The 19,662-nt window shown below is 39.5% G+C and overlaps 1 protein-coding gene across 8 annotated transcripts in view; it reads right to left on the reverse strand.

Moving 5' to 3' along the window:
• The window catches only part of celf5a (cugbp, Elav-like family member 5a), a 700,629-nt gene that overhangs the window by 612,971 nt on the left and 67,996 nt on the right, over window positions 1–19,662 (reverse strand). For all 8 annotated transcript variants that reach the window (XM_057840946.1, XM_057840949.1, XM_057840951.1 and 5 more), the window contains exon 3: window positions 16,712–16,794. In XM_057840946.1, the coding sequence (XP_057696929.1) occupies window positions 16,712–16,794 (83 nt within the window). The remainder of the gene's footprint in view (window positions 1–16,711; window positions 16,795–19,662) is intronic.

Genomic DNA, 19,662 nt, shown 5'->3' on the forward strand with positions numbered 1-19,662 from the left:
CTCTTTCTCATTCAACGGAATGGTGAAAAGACTCAAAACCTATGACCACAGATTGTTTAAATAAGGGAGGATGAAATTATTGTTTTGTTTTCTTCTTAAATACATTTCAAAGTGTACTCAGCAAGCCTTTTTCCATGTTTACCTACTACCTGTACCTTTACAAAACCACTCGCATGTACACAGTACCACACAGTATACACATGCGAACAGCGACAAAAAAATGTGGAAAGACAGAAATGGAGAAGGCAATTGCCAGGGAGGGGATCTGCTTAGAATGTTGACACTGCAAGAGTGTGTGGGTGACGATGCACGTGTCTGTGTGTTGAAGCATAATCCCTTCTCTGCTCTCATTGGGGTTTTAATGTGGGTGCTAGTTTCCATTTCCATAAACCTGCCTCCTACATCACTGCAGCCCTCTCACACTTGCATCCCCACACCCTAGGTCAAGTACAGCCCTGCTAATACTATATGCAGCCAAACCGTTAAACGGGACGCTCAGGGTAATGTTATATCCAGCGTGATGTAGCACAAGCATGCTGCAGCGAGATTACGTCGGTTTTGGATCCCCAGGATTTGCGGGAGTTGTGCTGAGGGAAGGTAAGGGGATGTGTGGGTGTGATAAGCCTCATTTTCACCATGCGCTCTACCTTGTGATTTTTCTATGTAAATCGAATGATATTCTACCATTGATGTGCAGTGAAATACATCACCGAGTAGTAGTTTTTTGTTTTGTTTTTGTTTTTTCCAAACATCAACACCACCCCGAAATCATGTTCAATTGCTCATCGAATTCACTCCAAATATTTGTTAAATCATTAAATTATCTTTTAATAAAAAAAATAAATAAAAAAAAGACAAATGCCGACCCTTAATCCAAACAAAAACATTTGAATACTTACAAGAGACATCCCTGGGTTTTGATTCAGTTTAACTCCAAAGCACAAAGCTGAAAATTCATTTTAAAGCAATAAAACTGGCCACTGGATGTCAGTAGCACATTTGGTAAGACCCACAACCTGATTCAACGGCAAAGAACTGCCGGCCCGCACGGCCGGGTGGCGGCGGAAGACGGCCGAATGGAGAACAACCTAGAGGACGCCCGGGATGCGAGGCGCTGGACAACTGAGCAGAACGCCTGGGACCACCAGTGCAGCGGACGATGCCGTTGAGTCCGTGCTGCTTGCCGAGCAGACCCCATAGTGACTCAAAAAAATACATATTTATGAGACTGGCGGCGATGAGGGAAAAGTTTACCCGGCTATCGCGGCTACAACAGCGTCATCTCTCAGTTAGTTATATGTAAATAAATTGTTACTTTGCTATCAAAAGCTCTATTTGTCTTGTTGTGTATGTTATTTTGTAAAAGGAAAACATTCAGATGTTTTGGGATGTAACTAAAGCAAAAATAGCTGTGTTAAAGTCAAAGTTATGTTTGAAATGTGTGCTTGACAAAAAGCTCAATTTCTCTGTTTTTTCATCAGAAATTGGAAAATTACTCAAACTAAGCTATTTTCTAATGCTGATTTCTAAAGAATGGAAAAAGATATAATCTTACTTTTTTCCTGCTGAAAGAAGAGAGTCTAATATTTCTTTTGGTGGGTTACATGTTTATATAGCAATAGAACAGAATTTTCTGTGGGCCTTGCAAAATCAGCCAAAATCCAGTAAAACGGCCGGGAGCGACGGGGGTTGCACCGGTGGCTGGGAGTGAACGAGTTAATTAAAAACCTGATCCTTTTCAGCCGATTCTGATCCTCTGAAAAATGGCGCAATCGGCCCGATTCCCGATCACGTGATCAGATCGGGACGTATCTAATCCAAACATTCAATTTATAGTTAATATAATGCCACAAAGCTTGGGTGGAGTGAGGAACTGGCATGTTTTACATCGCAGACAATTCAAATTTCATAGTTTTGGGGACAAAATAATAGTATTAATTGGTGGGGTTATAGAAATACTAGTTTGAAGGACCACTACATGAAGACTTAAAGGCTCTTTTTGTGAGAACTCAGCGTTAATTTGAGAAGGAATTTTGAAAATAATTACATATTTAAAATGATGACACCATCACAGTTTGTTGTTGCAATATTACTGTAATTAACACTGGGAAACACGCGGGTGTCGTTGAAAGCCCTACTTTAAACAGGTTGTACATATTTAATGGATAATGAGCTGGATGCTACTTCCCCAAGTCAAAAGACAAAACTAAATTATTTCTTTAAAAGAAGTTTCCTGTAATTAATTATTAAACATGAAAATTTACTGCAAGTAAACAAACATGAGTGCCATGGACTATAAGAGGCTATATATTGATTACTGATCATAACATGTTTTTTTTTTTTTACCAGTATCAGGAATCATCATTGGCACACAACTGGTCAGACGACAGAGCTTTACGTTTTTGGCAGCCAAACTAAGCGTCCTGCTTCCCCGAGGTTTCACATGACATCATCACTACATTCCAGTCCGATGCGTGTTCATTAGGCCCCGCCGCTCCTGTCAGCTGCTAATGTGCGACGAGATTAAAGTAAAATAAAAAGAACTCCCAGCAGGATCCAAACATGGAATCAGAGTACAAGTTCGCCTCTCAGCAAAGCGCGGTTGGCTTCTCCGTTATTTGGATCCAGCCATCAAACCATCTGTGCCTCCTGTTTTCCATATGGAGCGCACTGAGCAGGTATCCAGCAAATACCCTGCATCTGACAAAGAGTCCAAGTGTGAGACCTGACTACCTCCCTTGTTAGCTCTTATTAGTGCTATGTGGCATGCTGTTCATTGCTATGTCTCAATAATAAGGCATGAGAGAAGGTTGGAACAAGGCAAATGATTTCCCAGAACAGGTGCTACATGTGATTCAATAATGCTTCTTTAGACCAGTGTTGTTTTCGTCAACGAACAATTTTTTTCATGACGATGAGGTCACGATGACGCGCTGAAAATGTTGGTAACGCTTTATAATAACTATCCGTTTTACTAGTTAATAGATAATTAGTAAACTGTTGATAAATGATTTATTGTTGATTTGTGAAGTATTTGTTAACAGTTTGTTAAGTATTTACAGGGTGTTCTTAACCTGAAACACAGTTTGTGTAGAAACGTTTCAAGTTTTTGTGTGTAACGTTTGGCATTTCTATCTTTTCAGGTTAAGAAATGCCGTTCACTTCAAAAGAAAAGGCATTTTGCAGGCAGCGCTCATGTTGCGCATTTATGAAAATCTGCCATAGAACCAACAAATGTTTGTACTTTTTTTTGTATATTTGACCAATAAAACTTATGACCAACATAAAGTGTATATAATTTTGTTATGACCCATCAACAAGCATGGGCATTTAGAATAGGGTCAACCATATTGGAAAACCCTGTAAATGCTTAATAAACTGTTAACAAATACTTCACAAATCAACAATAATCATTTATAAACAGTTTACTAATGGTCTATTAACTAGTAAAACGGATAGTTATTATAAAGTGTTACCAAAACGTTTTTTGGGAGACTAAAATATAACGAGATGGATGCCAGTTGTCGTCTGACGACACGAGAACGAGATGAAAATTCGCCATAATTTCATTAATAAATTCACAATGTGTGCCATAATTTTCGCACTATAAGGCACACCTGACTATAAGCCGCCATCCCCAAAATTTGACACCAAAACTACATTTGTTCATAGATAAGCCGCACTGGACTAGAAGCCACAGCTGTCCTCACTGTATTGTGGGATATTTACACCAAAAGATTTTAATTGGTAACACTTTATCTGACAGTGGCGTCATAAGACTGTAATAAGACCAAATGAACTACCATGTAGTTTTGAACCAATTGGCTGCAAATAAGCTTCATTTGGCCATCAGTTCTCCCACAGTCAACCTCTGTTGCCACCTGCTGTCAACACTGTTCTTGTCCAGCATGCCTCACAGCATGCATTGCAGCGCTACAAATGTATATAACAATCAAAATTCATGTTTTGTGCTAATCATTTCTTCAGTTACTGTTTCACTTGTTTCATTAATTGCTAGTTATGGTATTTGATAACACTTTATTTGACAGTGGCGCCATAAGACTGTCATTAGACAATCATAGTTCTGACATGACACTGTCATGAGCATTAATGAATGCTTATGACAGATGTCATTTAGTGTAATCCAGCAAAATATCACACTTTAAAATGGATGTAAAAGATCCAAGTATAGACTTCAAAAATCTATGTTATCTGTTTTGAAGTCTATGATCCAAGCTGGACATAAATGGAGTTAATGACATTATTTGTCAGATGACACTTAAAGTGCATGTGACACGAAAAAGCATGTTTATTTCATAATACACGCGGTATTTTATGGTCCTGAATGATATGGACCGCTTGGATGTGTGTGGAAGCGATCGCTATATTTATTTAGTTTTTTTAATCCCGCGCCATGAAAATGAGTGACTTCCGGCTTCGGTCTTGCATTGAGGAGGAGGGCGCTGTGACGTGTGCGGGAGAAGGCGTCCTCTTCACTAAACAGCCGTACTGTTGTGTATGAGGACTAAGAATTCAGCTGATTTTGCGGATTAATACGTTTATTTTTCTCATCACGCCAGCCAAACAGCTGCAGAAAAATCTTGCTTTATGAGGGAGAGGCGTGTGCTTCTTTTTGGAGTTTAAAAAGGTTCCCATTCACCGTGGATATTGGCCAAGCCCTACTACTGTGGGACCATTGGACTGGAGGAAGTGAGTAAACATCTTGTTTTGTATTATGTCAAATATTAATACAGCGATCACAAAGTAAACACTACAAACTTTCTTTAAATAAAGGACTACTTACGTTTGATCATTGATAGGCATGTAAAAAGCTCTCCTCGTGCACATTAGCTGCACGTTAGCTTCACAGCAACTGCAGCCGCCCTCCTCCGGGGAACAAATTGTAAATTGCTCTCCGCCGGGCAGTTTGCCAATCCACGAAGACAATCGACAACCGGGTCGTCATGTCAAATTATCCAGGCTAGTTATGTGTGATTTTCCGCTTCGAAGACTTTGAAACATCACTCGGTTCGGGTTAGCATGTCGGCTAGCTGTCACGCCTTCTGGTTTGTTTACATTCTCCGAAGCCGGGAAAGGGAAGTGACATATGTTCGATTTAGGTGTCATAAAATATCGTTCGGGAGGTGCGACAGTAAAGGTGAAGTCGACAGTTTTGACCATTATGGAGTAATTTTGCCATGTCGTCCTGAACAAGTGCATTTTTATTATTTCATATTCCATTTAGCACAAGAATGTTATTTGACATGACCATGCCATTTATTTAGCAATTGGGGAAAATACTTGGATAAAAAGAATATCCTGTAAAAATATTGAAGTAAAGAGACAGAAACAATGACATTTTGCAGCTCTCCTCGTCGCGTTTTCCTCGTTGTGAATAGTTCCCCCTCGACGGGCTGACTGGTCCTTCTCAAGCCATTTATTTAGCTACTGGGGAAAAATACTTGGATAAAAAGAATATCCTGTAAAAATATTGGAGTAGAGAGACTGAAACAATGACATTTTGCGGCTCTCTTCGTCGCGTTTTCCTCGTTCTGAATAATTCCCCCTCAATGGGCTGAATAGTAAAACCGATGAGCCCATTCTCCCGCTGACGTCATCCACCTGTTGGGGACGCTAGAGCCCTATAATGGTGGGCGTGGCTAACCGGCAGACTCATTTCTCGTCGTCTCTGCGCTTTGCTGAATTGTTGTATATCGTCGAATCGTCTCAAAATATGATTCTAATTCACATAATAATGCTATTTAAGACTTTTTTTCTCCTGTCGTATGCTCTTTAATGACATCAGTCATAAGCATTCAGCAATGCCCATGATAGGTTGATGTTATATTTATGACGGTCTTTTGACAGTCTTATGACGCTGCTGTCAAATAAAGTGTTAACGATTAATCCCCCCCCCCCCCCCCCCAAAAAAAAAATCAACAAATAAGCCGCACAGGACTATAAACCGCAGGATTAAAAATGAAGGAAAGAAGTAGAGGCTTATAGTTCGAAAATTACGGTAATATTTTTCTTATTGTATGTGTAGTTAGAACGTTTTGAGCAGGGTTTGGTCGTGTCACTCATGTGACGAGCTGCTTTCCGATTCTTAGATTATTTGCGATTCGGACGTAGAAGATTCGAGAAGGATTCGCAAATATCCAAATTCCGATTATTGAAATATGCCAAATAAAGCGGAACTAAAACACAGTCAGCGCGATCTTTGGGACGCAATGAGGAAAGGACCGACAACTTATGCCGCGAGATAAAAAAACAACAATACCTGACTGCGGCCAACAGCGCTTCAAACAACGCCCATGTTGCTACAAGCTACGTCCACATAATGCTACGGTAGATAGCACATGTATATAGACCTCAATCACGTGACGTCACAACTCCGCCCCCCTGACTGGTGCCGCCATATTGTCCGTCAGCTCATCGTGTTTACATATTACCGCTACGTACATTCCTCCTATTACTGCGTGTTTTTCTGCTTAGTAAACAAACCCAAAAACCTTCCTGACAATCGTTAACATTGATTAATCAAAATGGTGAAGGCATTTGTGGCGGTTGGTTGCAGTAACAGAGAATATAAACGATCATTTTAGTAGTTGCTGTGTGCCCATTGTTAAAAGGGCAAATCTCGAAAGCAGCACGGTTTGTTTATCTCGGTCCATGATGCGTTTGTGTCAACAGCCGTTAGACAGCGGCAAAAACATCAATATGATGCCAACACGATCGCAGACATCATCAGACGGAGACTATGAAGTTCATCGCCACGGTCGCACAGCAAGAAGGTGAGCGCAACAACAGGTGTTGTGCCGAAAAATAGCTGCCCTGCGTGAAATGTCCCCCCCTGACGGGAGCGCCCACACTGAAACGACTTTCTTGTACCGTGAATATGTATTATTTTACTCTGCTTGAACTAATAAATGTCATACGTGTGTGATTGTCATTGGGATATGGTCGTGAAAACCTGTAGACTAATATATTTCTGTTCAAAGATTGTTATGTGGCCCAGTCCACTATTTGTTACTAAAATACAGTACTAATATTTTGTGTAATTTAATTATTTAAAACCGATCTTACAGTCGTAAATCCATTACTGTAATGTGTCCATGAAAACATTTGATGTTTTCATGTCAATAAAGTGTTATAAATAAGCGCTCCCGTCAGGGGGGCCATTTCACGCGAGGCAGCTATTTTTCAGCACACACCGGCCCGTTGTCGATCAAGTTTCATTTTACAATCGTGACAACGGCGACACTCAGCTGACCAAATGTCGGTTTATATTCGGGCCGGTGCCGATTTTGGGTACCCGATTCCTCATCGTGTCATAAACTGGAGTATGATTGGAAATTTTGTGGTCTCAGGACGAGCTCTGACGCACGGGATGGGACTGGACGGGAGGAAACATCGGTTTGGGCATCAAATATGGATCTGGCGATTGGATCGACCGAAGCTTTTCCAAATAACGGCTTTTATGCAACTCATCCAATGAGTTTACAGCGTCTGAAAGCACTGACGCTTCCATAATTTGCAAGTGAATCCACCTTTAGAAACTACGATCAATGACAATACGGACACACAATGACGGACAATATGGCGGCACAATACAGCGATCACATGATTGTGTGACGTTGGTGACTGGGGTCTATAGAACTAGATGTGCAATGACGGACTCGGCAGTGTTAGCACATGTATAGAGAACTAGACACGAAATGACAGACTTGCCGGCGTTAGTAAACAGCCGCCATCTTAAAGCAGTACACTTCTCTTAGAGGCTGTTGTAGCGAACCTTCCGAGGGAACCTAATTAACTTTTCATCTAAAATACTCCTAAATCGGCAAAATCTTGACTTGAATCATCTTTAAATGATGAAACAGTTTTAAAACTTTCACATGTCGAAAGTAGACAGAAGGGAAATTATGGAATAATGGGAGCAATTTTAACAACTTTAACGGTTGATTCAAAACATTAAATTCATTGAATGTAGTTTAAAGCTGCTGATACAGAATGGGGACTTGAGTATTTTATTTACTGTTTTGAACTGTTAACTTGATAGTGAAATAGTAGTTTATTTAAGCCTGAGAGGATAGTTGTACAATTTTTTGTAACTAATGTACGAAACATTAAAAGCGACTAATGGCCTTGGGGTGCATCAATAATCAATTTATAATCGAATTGTAGCCTCTGAATCGTAATCGAATCGTTAGGTGCCCCAAGATTCCCACCTCTAGTAATAACATAACATGATGTCCTTGTAGACTCTATAGTTATGTGCTCGTCTGTCATGTTCATTCAAAATTGTTGTAAAACTTTTATTTGTTTATTCGTGGACTAAAAAATTTTAAGTTTAAAGACAAAAACATTTTAAGAATTGTCAACTAAAACTAGACAAAATTTGTCTGAGTTTTTGTTGACTAAAACAAGAAGACGAACACATTCTGAAATTACTAAAATATGACTAAAACTAATAAGTATTTTCGTCCAAAAGACTAAGACGAAAATTAAAATGGCTGCCATAACGGGGCCGGATCTATGGGTGGGCCAGGGTGGGCACGGCCCACCCAGATGTGAGTCGTGCCCACCCAATCAAAATGTCGGTGTTCTGTTATGCATAAAAGATTGATGGGTTTTGTGATTGAATACCTGAGTTTATTGCTTTTACGTCTTATTAGCATCATCTAGTGGACGCCTTAATTTACTGCATCCCATGTGCACTTTATTTGAAAGAAACTGTCTCACGGATGTTCAGTAGTTGTTCAGTAGGGAATCACACGACGACGTCCGCAGTCAGTTCGCACCATCTCTGTGACCACTTTGCCTTGAATTTGAGGTTGCATCGCCGGTATGTATTGTTTAAATGTGTTTAAAAACGTAAATATGTGAATTGTGTGTACTTCAGTGCTAAAAAAGTGAGACAGATTTACTTAGCATGAAACTTGTGATATGCTAATGACCCACGAATTAGAGGGTCGGCAAAATGGCGTCTCGGGCGCTCTGCTAATTGTTTATTCATATTTTCATATGCAGTTTGCTACAGATAGGGCAGTACATATGCGATTTCATATATTGTGCATAATTTGATTGTGTTGTATTGTCTGTTTTCTTTAGTTTCACCCTTTTGAGTGTTAATAAACCTGCTTAGACATAGCCACGTCTGTAGAGTCGTTGATACGAGAAAGGTGTTCATAGCCACGAGTATCGTGACGGCACAGTCTCTATTAGCGTCGCACTGGATATAGAGAACGCACAGAGAGTTGGTCTCACCTACTTTTTAATTGCAGGATTAACGGTTAGTGTTGGCCGCAACCACGCCGAACAAGCAATCACCAAAACAAGCTGTTTTTCCAACCTCATTTGTTATCCGCGCGCTTCCTCTCTCTCCTCCAGACACATTCTCGCAGTCGGACATCCGGGCATTAATGATGTCACCAGCCACAACAAAGCGTTGCCATATTGAAATGGGGGCAAAACACGAGTCACAAGCAGTTGCTCTGTCCTTTATTGAAGTACAAACGCGTTGAACTTTTGTCCTATTTGCGGTCTTTTTTTACATCGGAATGACTAAAAGTTGCCGTGTTGAGGTTTGTAACACAAGGAAGAGTTCGGAGCCGCATTTGAAGTTCTTTATTCTTCCTCGTGAGAAGAAAAGGACAAGCAAATGGCTGAAAGCAATTAATTAAGGAACAGTAAAACAAGACGGTTCAGTGGACCATTCTCGCCAGTGGGAACCTAAATCCAGGCACATTTACTGTACGTTTGCAGCTGACATTTTATTACTGGTGAGTAAACTTTAATCGATTTTTATTGCCCCAATTAGCTGCTAGGATTCAATAGACTAAGCATTTTTATTATTACCGTAACTGACAACTTGCAAAGCGTTATTTTTCTTTTGCCATGAACTGCTCTGATCGGTCAATCGGTATAATATTGGCCTGGTGGGAATTGGTTATTTTGCCATGACGTGTTCACAGCTAAATAACGCTTGGAGGCGAATTACCGGTTACGGCAGAAATGATCACTCCGTATATACTACCAGTTTTCTTAGTTCCTCACAGTACATATTCCACGTAATTGGTAAAGGTCAACTTACTGGGTGACTTTGTGAGGTAGTTGTAGATGTTACCGAACTCCACTGCAGGCAATTCCTTTGGATTGTTTATCCAGGTATCAGCTGCGACTTTGTATGGGCAGATTTGCAGGCCAATACACGCTAATTTTAAGTTGTATCGCCTCCTCGCGTCTGTCGGCAGTGACTCGTGATAATAAGTCATGTTTAAGATGTTTTTAATAAAAAAAGACGCAAAACACACCTGAAATATATGAATTTCAGGCGTTTGTCTACGGATGTTTACCTGTGTGTGCCCCCATCTCAAAATGGCGACACGTTGCTATGCGAGATGACGTCATCGTGACATCATGCCGACAGCGAGAATGAAAAAAAACAAACAAACGAAAAATAACCCCCCCCAAAATTAATGCAGCCTCAACGGGACACAAGCCAGTGTCCTACTTGCGCCGTTCCCAAGCCTGGAGAAATGCAGAGGGTTAAAAAAAAGCCCACATTTGGGGTGCCCCCTCAAGTTTTCTTAGTGCCCACCCTGGTGGGTAAACCTAGATCCGGGCCTGTGCCATAAACACTGCTTTAGAGATGACTTCCTGCAAAATTCTCATGATTAAATTGTTCTGCTTGCAATGAGCAACATACAGCATCAACAAGTCCAAACTCATTAACGTAAGATCTCATATTGTTTAAATTTCTATAGCACATATACTTAGACAAAATAGTATTTATGAGTCCAACGAAGTAAGGTTGATATGGGTTGAAAACTCTCATTTCTATGTTTTTTTGCAGATCCATAAAAAATAGCCAGTGAACCAATGACACGATATTTAAAGTCCAAGCTGCCTCATGCCTCCTCGAACTGCTGGTCCTCGCGTGCTTATGTGCAAGTGAAGCCTAAGGGGAGGTAACAGTAGCCCCGTACGTGAGGCCAACAGCCATCAACGTCTGCTTGTTCCATTTCTATGACACGCTCTAGCTCAGCAAGAGCTGGGTGATGGGAGGTGGGAGCGGTGGGGGTGGAGCGGTGCGGACATGACCGAGCGAGGTTGAGGGGAAGTCAGCGCGAGAGGTGATGAAGCAGGATTGAAAGGGTACAAGAAAACGGTTTTATTACTCACTCAAGTGGCAGCGTTCAGAGTGCATGAAGGAACGTCGTGTCCACTCGAAGTGACGTTTGTGTAAGCAACATGCAAAGATATGTTTGAAAACATGGCGACCCAAAAATGTCTTCACGGAATCGTTACGAATAAAATATCACACCATTAAAAATGTATTATTCAAACAGCAGGGGGAGCGTTGTTGCACTAGTTACCACATACTGTACATTACAGATTGATAGCACGTCAGCACTATTTAAGAGAAAAAAAGTTAATATTCCAAAACAGATCCAGCTGACTGTGGTTGTAAGCCATCCTAATAACAGATTTACAGACATGCAAAAATAAATCATCAATTTTAATGGAAGATATTGGAGGGCATACCAGTGGCAAGCTACCAACGGCAAGCTACTAATGAAACTATTATGACACACAACTATATTCAAGAATTGGAATCGGGACGTTTTAAATATCACAATAAAAAGGTAACAATTACGTTAAGTCAACTTTTGAAACAAAATTCTGTTGTTATAATATCTTTGGTGTAAAGTTATATTCATGCACTGAAGGCGCGATATAAATAACATTTATTTGCGTTAGGATTTAAAAGATTATATTTACACATCTATCACAACAGCTATCCAAAATCAAGGGGGTCAACTCAAATTTCTGGCTAAAAATTGTAGTTGATCCATGACCAGTTGAAACCAGAGCGATTGATTTCGAACCGACATCGACTTTTCTGGCTAAAACAGTGTTAAAATGTTCAAATTGGAACGTTCCATTTTTAAAACCGCAACATTTTGGTTTATTTAAGCCACCGTAGTGCAGACCTGTCAAGTTGTACGGTTTCGACGTAATTTGTACAAGTGAGCACTGATTTTAAATGTGTACGCCGTACGTTCAAAATCTGTACGATTTTCGTGCATTAAGGTTTTTTTTCTCCGTTCTAATTTTGTCACCGTTTCGGCAACGAGACAATGTGCGTTACCATGCGTTACTACGTTGGTTGAATGACGCGAGAAAAGTCAGACACTGTGTGTCCCTGTTTTGTTGTGACACTGTAGCAAACGCGATGCTAGGCTAGGTGGCTCCAATATTTCCTGACTGCAGCCGACAGCCTACAATCTACGCCTAGATATCACATGCTTGTAGAACTACGTGCGAAATGACAGACAGCAGCATTAATAAATAGCCGCCATTTTGAAGCAGAAGACTTCTCAGAAAGGCTCTGTTGTAGTGAATCTTCCTAGTGAACCTATGTAACTTTTTATCTAAAATACTCCTAAATTGGCAAAATGTTGACTTTGATCTTTAAATGATGAAACGGTTTTAAAACTTTAACATGTCGAAAATAGACGGAACTAATGCAAAAACGGTCGAAATTTTAACGATTTTAAAAGTTGATTCACAACATTAAACGATTTCCAAACATAGCAAAGGTTACTATGTTTTTTTTTTGTTTTTGTTTTTTTAAACATGAAAGGTAACACCAGTTACTTTGCCAAGTAACTAATTACGCTTACATTCAAGTAACTGAGTTACTAACTCAATTACTTTTTGGGAGAAGTAATTTGTAACAGTAATTAATTACTTTTTAAAAGTAAGATTAACAACACTGATCATAAAGATGAAGTCTGCAGAATGAAAAGTGACGAAAGCGGAGATTTTATTCTGCCAATTTGTTGTCGAACACAATTGGCCCACAACTCTTGCTGATCACTTCTCAGAATTAGCAAAAGAAATGTTCCCGGACTCAAAGATTGCATCGGTAAGTTAATTTTATCAATTGACCCTTTTAATTTATAATCGGACACACTAACGAACTACCTTCAAGTCAAACTGAATTGCGAGCTGAAGTGCCAGGAAGTGCAGCCATCAAGACATGATAGAAATTGCCAAAAGAGCTACACACAATTATAACAAAAGTCACTGTTAAATTTTAGTAATCATGATGTAGCTGAAGATATTGTTCTTTGATTGCACCAGGTTATATGTTACAATATTACCAATAAATTCATATTATTTTAAAAATTTAGTTTTATTTTTGTTTCATATTGCACGCCAAATACAACGTTGTAAGATTAGTCACCAATTTGTAAGGGCATACGTCACTATTTGTAAGATTGCCAACAGCCTCGGGTTGACAGGTATGGTAGTGTCCTCTGCATTTTGAGAGGGTGCAGTCCTAAACAAAAAGAACAACTTTTTCCCTGCCAACTTTGTACACAAATTGCATAACCCTATGAGTATGTGTATAATATCATGATGTACTTAAAGTATTGTTGTATATGGAAGGATTGCAGTGGATTGTCAAATAAAATATGCAGCCTTGAAACGTTCAACATTTTCTCATTTACTTTGTCTGCACACTTTCACGTACAACACAGCGGCAGACAGGAATATAGCGCCACGTCTGGCTGAGTGTATATTGCACTATACCACAAGTATGAAAGCATATGCGTGTGCTTCTGTCTGGTGTGTCCCTCTGTCTTGTTTTCCTGTCAAAATTGTTGCTACTAGACTACAGTAACTAAAGGCATGCTATATTGTTTTTTGTTTTAATACAATCACATGTTTTGGCTAAATGGATAGGTCTACATTTGAAAATTGAATCTACTGTACATGCACATTGTTCATTGGCCCATTAATGTGTTTGACCTGATGTCTTTGTAAAGATGAGGTGCCCATTAACCTAAGGGATCATTCTGTTTGTTATCTTCACTGAGATGCATATTGGAAGGTTTCCAAAAACTCGATTATTACATGCATCGCGATTCGACACGTGACGATTCGATTACGATTCATAAAGGCTCAAAAACGATGATTTTCCCTCATAACTTTATGACAGCCACTCGTAGCGGAAGAAATTCAAGACACGTCTGCCGCCCGGACACCTTTAACGGACGCACGCACGTTATAATGGATCCTGCCTGTAACTCAGTGAGAGATTTACTCTTTTTCAAAAGACTGGAAAATAAATTTGTGTATGAGACAGGCAGGGACAGAAGCGCGACCCGGCGTTACTTTTTAGAGCAAGAGGGGAAGAGAGGTAGTTCGTTGCTCCTCGTCTTTCAGATGTCAAGCTGGAGTTTTAAGTCATGTCAATTGGAAAATGTCCTGAGTGTGTTGCCAAGACCCGTGTGCGTCTACAAAAGGTGAGTACATGAACCCTCTTGTACTGTTTAGCCTTTATTGGTGTTGTTTTTGAGGTGTTAATAGTTAGGGCCGAGCGCTAAGCTAATTATCGAATTCACTAACGTGTATTTCATATGCAGAACGTGTAAAACCATGAATAAGTACAACGGTAACACTACAAACATGCGAAACAGTACAGAAATCTGTGAAAACAAAGTATATTGGTTAAAAGAAGGCTTATTTCTAAAGACACTTTGTTTCCAGAAAATGTGGAATTCATTCCACCTGTGTAAATTTTATTGCATTGTTGAGTGAAATAAGTGCTCCCTTTAAAATGGTTAATGTATTTGCACTTTCTTGTAAGAATAAATAAATAAATAAGCAGCTTCAGGGCAGGTTTTTGTTGTATGGGCATGTTTCCATCGTTCCTGTTGAATCATTAGGATATTTTAAATAAATAATGGACAAAAATTTGAATGCCTACTATATTAATAGTAATGTATGATGCATTGATAACTGTGATAACCGTGATCGTCGCCAATACCGTGATCATCATTCAAGAATTCAGTCGTAGCCCCCTGAATCGTAATCTAATCGTGGCGTGCCTAAGATGTCACACCCCTATATATGTGTTTGTTTAGACAAGGTGATTGCCACCTTGCATATTGTTATTATCGAGTGACAGTTTTGCACTAATCTTTAATTTATGTAAGTAAGACTGAACAATTTAAAAATATGGTTCGGTAATAATAAATTATCATTAAATTTAGAGAAGACAAAAATAATATTATTTGGGAACTGTAAAAAGGATGTGCAGTTGAAGATAATAGTAGATGGGATAGAAATTGAGAATCAGGTTTTTGCAGATAATTATTGATGAAAAACTTTGCTGGAAACAACACATAAAATATGTACAGGGCAAAATCTCACGGAACATTGCAATAATAAATAAAGCAAAGAGGGCATTAGATTTCAAATTACTCCACACTGTATATGGTTCACTAGTCTTTCCTTACTTGCAATACAGTGCCGAGTTATGGGGCAATAATTACAAAACTTCGCTATATTCAGTAAATGTACTGCAGAAAAGGTCATTACGGATCATTCACAAAGTCGGTCATCAGGATCATACAAACACTATTTTTGGAGTCAAAATTGCTCAAGTTTTATGATATTGTACAATACAAAACAGCAAAAATCATGTTTAAAGCTTCAAAAAAAATTATTGCCTCAGAATATTCAGCAGTTGTTTACAAACTATGAAAAAAATTACAATTTACGGGGATTTGGGGACTACAAAGAACCCAGATTTCGGACCACAAGGAAAGGTTTTTGTGTATCAGTATGTGGGGTAAGGCTACTGAAGAAATTTAGCATGGATTTAAAAGAATGTACAAATATGGGGCAATTTAAGAAACTGTTTAAAGATATGATTTTCAAAAAATATAAGGATGAGAGAGATATGAATAACAACTAGGGTGTTGTGAGAATTATGATATGGGGCATTGGGGTAATTTATGTTTTCTGGGCTGATTTATGGACTGGGCTTTTGCGACATTTGTGTATCGGCAACATGTACGATTATATAGTGGGATTCTATATGTGTTAAATAAGAATGTACTAGTATATGTTAAAATGTAAGGAGTGGAACGGATATTTCAGGACTTAAAAACAAGGGGTGGGAGTAAATAAGTTTTACTTCTTCTCACTCGTTTTCGAATACTCATATTTTGTTCTTCTTTTCTTTTGATTATTGTCACTGATTATTGGTACCTATGTATTGAATTTTCGAAAATAAACATTTTCAAGACTACAGAGAAATGTAACAGCACATCACCCTGAGCATGGCTGCCTACCTACTTCACCTGACAGACTTGATTGACTGGCTGGCTAGCTGGTTAGCAGACTGACTTGCTGACAGACTATTTGGTTTACAGACTGACTGATTGACCTTTTCTCACGTTTGATTTTGGTATATGCACGGTCTTCTTTTATTATCGCTTTAATTAAGAACAAAGCTAGAGGGTTCGGGTTTTTTAGTTGCTCTGTGTGTATTAACAGAGTTAAATTCACTTGCACTTTCAGTTCCAAGAAGAAATAAGTAGAAGGACATTCCGAGTACTCATTATTTTTATTCGGCCAAGAAATCGTAAACGATATCAGAAAATCGGGTTTAAGAGAAAACAATCGGGATTTTATCGTTCGGCAAAATCAAACAGCCTTAGTTGAAACATGACCAATTTTAATAGGCGTGAGGCAGCCTATGTCCAATCATTGCAGAGAGCAAGACACAGTGAAACTGAGCCTTGGGAATGTGAAGCCGCTGATTGAATTGCTTTCCTGTGTTTTTCCATCATCTCACATATTTTTTACGAGGAGCGAGACGCACATATAGTGCAGCACTTACCCCTGGCAGTGTTTTCTGTTCGTGGAGGGCGTTCTGGGCTTTGATGGCGGACTCTCGGGCGCAATAGGTGAGGAACGCGCAACCTGCAAAAATAGGCACACAACGTTAGGAATAAAAGCGGGACACGCAACAATGGTTCACACAAGAGCACTCAGTGGAGAAACAGAAACCTCACAATCGTGAAAAATCGAGGTGGTGATCGGCAAATGCCCCTGAGGCTGGATGAAACTTCTCAGCAGTGCAAATTGTTACCCTAATAGTTTTTCGTAAAAACTGAGTCAGCCTATCGAGAGATTAGAAGAAAAACGGACAGAGAGAGATAATATGACTGAGGAACAGGCACGTGCGGGGGGGGGGGGGGGGCACCCCAATAATGCTCAGAAGCCTAGTTACTGTACTTGTAACAACTTTATAGACAAATGCTACCATTCATAGTTGCTGCACAGAGTTGGAGTAGAAAGATTTGCCTCTCCCTAGGGGGGCGCCACAGAAAATAATTTTAAAAATTTGTTTTCAGAAAATCTTTCAAAATACATGAGGCTGGTCATGCTACTCTGCTAAGAAAATATTTATCTTCATTTTATCTCGTTTTCTGTGATCAACACAACTTTCTGCAGGTACTCCAATTTCTTTTCCACCCTGTAATGATAAGCAGTAAGGATATTGGATGGATGAAGTCCTTAATTTTTCATTCATAAAGTGCCGGAACGCAAATTGCATATGATAGCCCGGGGATGAGGAGTCGGACACAAGCTCGAGAACACATACAGACTTGGCTGAAATTCAACATGCAAATGCCCGCTTGCCATGCTGAGGGACTATCAAAATGCAATTGCACATAATATATACGGTAAGTGTTGATGAAAATAATTCAATTTTTCAGGCAACTGTACTGTACTGTACAGCATATTAATTGCTCATACCACCACTGGTGTGACTTACAGAAGGGTGTTTACAGTTAACAATTAATTTCCCAACAGGTTTAACTTGTTAAACAAAAATCAGATCTTACAGTAAATAACACACACCTATTGTAAATTGAAGAAAACAAAGCCAGCCACCTTGATTTCTCTCTTCCATAATGGTCATACCCCTGTCGCTTGTATTCTCTTAAAGGCGACACACATTTTTACTGATATGACAAACTATAATACTACATAATATAACAGCACCGCCCAGTGGTAACAGCTAGACATAGACCGATTATCGCCCTGGCCAATTATCAGTGCCGATATTTGGAAGACGTGTACTCTATTGGTATCGACTTTTTTTTTTTTTTTTTTTTTTTTAATCCGACTGGCAGATATGGAAAAAAATATTTAAAACTAGGTTATTTCGGCTCAAATGCAGGCACGCGTCTTTCTCCTGCACTAGTATTCACCCTAGCCTCTGATTGGTTAAATAAAGTTACACTTGTATTGCGCCAGTCCACCTTTTTAAGGCCTTCAAGGTACTTCACACTGTATCCTCATCTACCTACTGGTGACACAGCACCAGGAGCAATGTGGGGTTTAGTATCTTAGTCAAGGATATTTGGATGATGAGGTCATCAGGGCGGAGAATCGAACCCACAACCTCTGGGTTGTTGAACGACTACCACCGAACACGCCACCCCCACATGCTTTAGGCATTTCAATCAAGTTCAGTGTTTACATTATTCAAATTTTTTACACCAATTTTTAAACTTTTACTGCAAAAGAATATCAGCTAAAAAAATCAGTTACCGGTCCCTCTAACTACTAATAAACGGTTTAGGTAAATCTCTAGTAAAAGCCAATAGCAACTGCTATTGAATGTAATACTCTGCAACTGTGGCCAAGGTTAAAAGTTTATTATAACCAGTCAATAACGTGCCGGATTATCGAGGTGGATTTGTAGATTTTTCAATCAAAGAAAACATTTTCAATGAAAACTGAAGCGTTCAAATGCAAATTTTTTTTTTTTTTTTTTTTAACCTGTCCTGTTCAGCTGTTTGACACAGAGAATGGAAGTCTAAGTGCCCGGATAGTCTGAACAGTTTTAATGTTTCACATTGAGAGTCTGACATACTCCCATTGTGATCATTCAAAATACCTTTTTATTATGACAAAGCAGCGAACAGGAAGGGATTATTGGGGGACAGAAGAAAAGAAACACAAGAGAAGAAAGAAAAACACATACACAAACAACAACAAGAAATACTTTGAACATCTAGACTAATTACTAATATGCTGGTGCCATTTCCGGTTTACACCATGTGGGGGCCTATTGGCCAGTGAAAAGAGGGGGATGGGGGTGGGGGTGTCTATAAGCTAAGTGATTGAAAGGGGTAGAGTGTACACAAATCAGTTCTGTGATCTAGAACCCAGTAAACGTGTGAATCTCTTATGAGTGTGAGCCTGTCGGCGACCAACCCTACGCCGCCCCATCGCCAATCCCGGCACCAGGACCCCCAACCCGAGCATGCCCTACCACATCCAGCAGCACGCGAGCCCCACCGGGTGCGCGACAGCCACGCAGACGGGCGGAGAACCCACCACGGCCCCCACCCAGCCAGCCCGGGGAGGGAGGGCGGTCGTGGGGGCGGGGGGCCAAGCACAGCCCAACCCTCCTCCCGGCAGCCCAAAATGCAAAATTTTGAGTCTCAAATATTTTTTCGCATTCAAAAACTTTTTTTCTATGATTGAAAAAAAAAATTGTTTTTGATTGAAGTGATTTTTCTTTTGATTTTTTTTTGTTTTTTGTTTGAAGCAACTTATATTTGATTGAATAATAAAGACACAAATGTCCGAGCCAAATGTGGCCCGAATGCAAAACATTACTTTAATCACAAAGGTTGTTTCAATCAAAATAAAATAATTCAATCAAATAAAAATAGTTTTCATGGGTTTTTTTTTTTTTGATTCTCAATTTTTTTGCATTCAAACACATTTTTTTTTTTTTTTTTTTTTTTTTTATTGAAACCATTTTTT

The sequence above is a fragment of the Corythoichthys intestinalis genome, chromosome 7 (genome assembly GCF_030265065.1).
Source record: "Corythoichthys intestinalis isolate RoL2023-P3 chromosome 7, ASM3026506v1, whole genome shotgun sequence".
Taxonomy (NCBI): Eukaryota; Metazoa; Chordata; class Actinopteri; order Syngnathiformes; family Syngnathidae; genus Corythoichthys; species Corythoichthys intestinalis.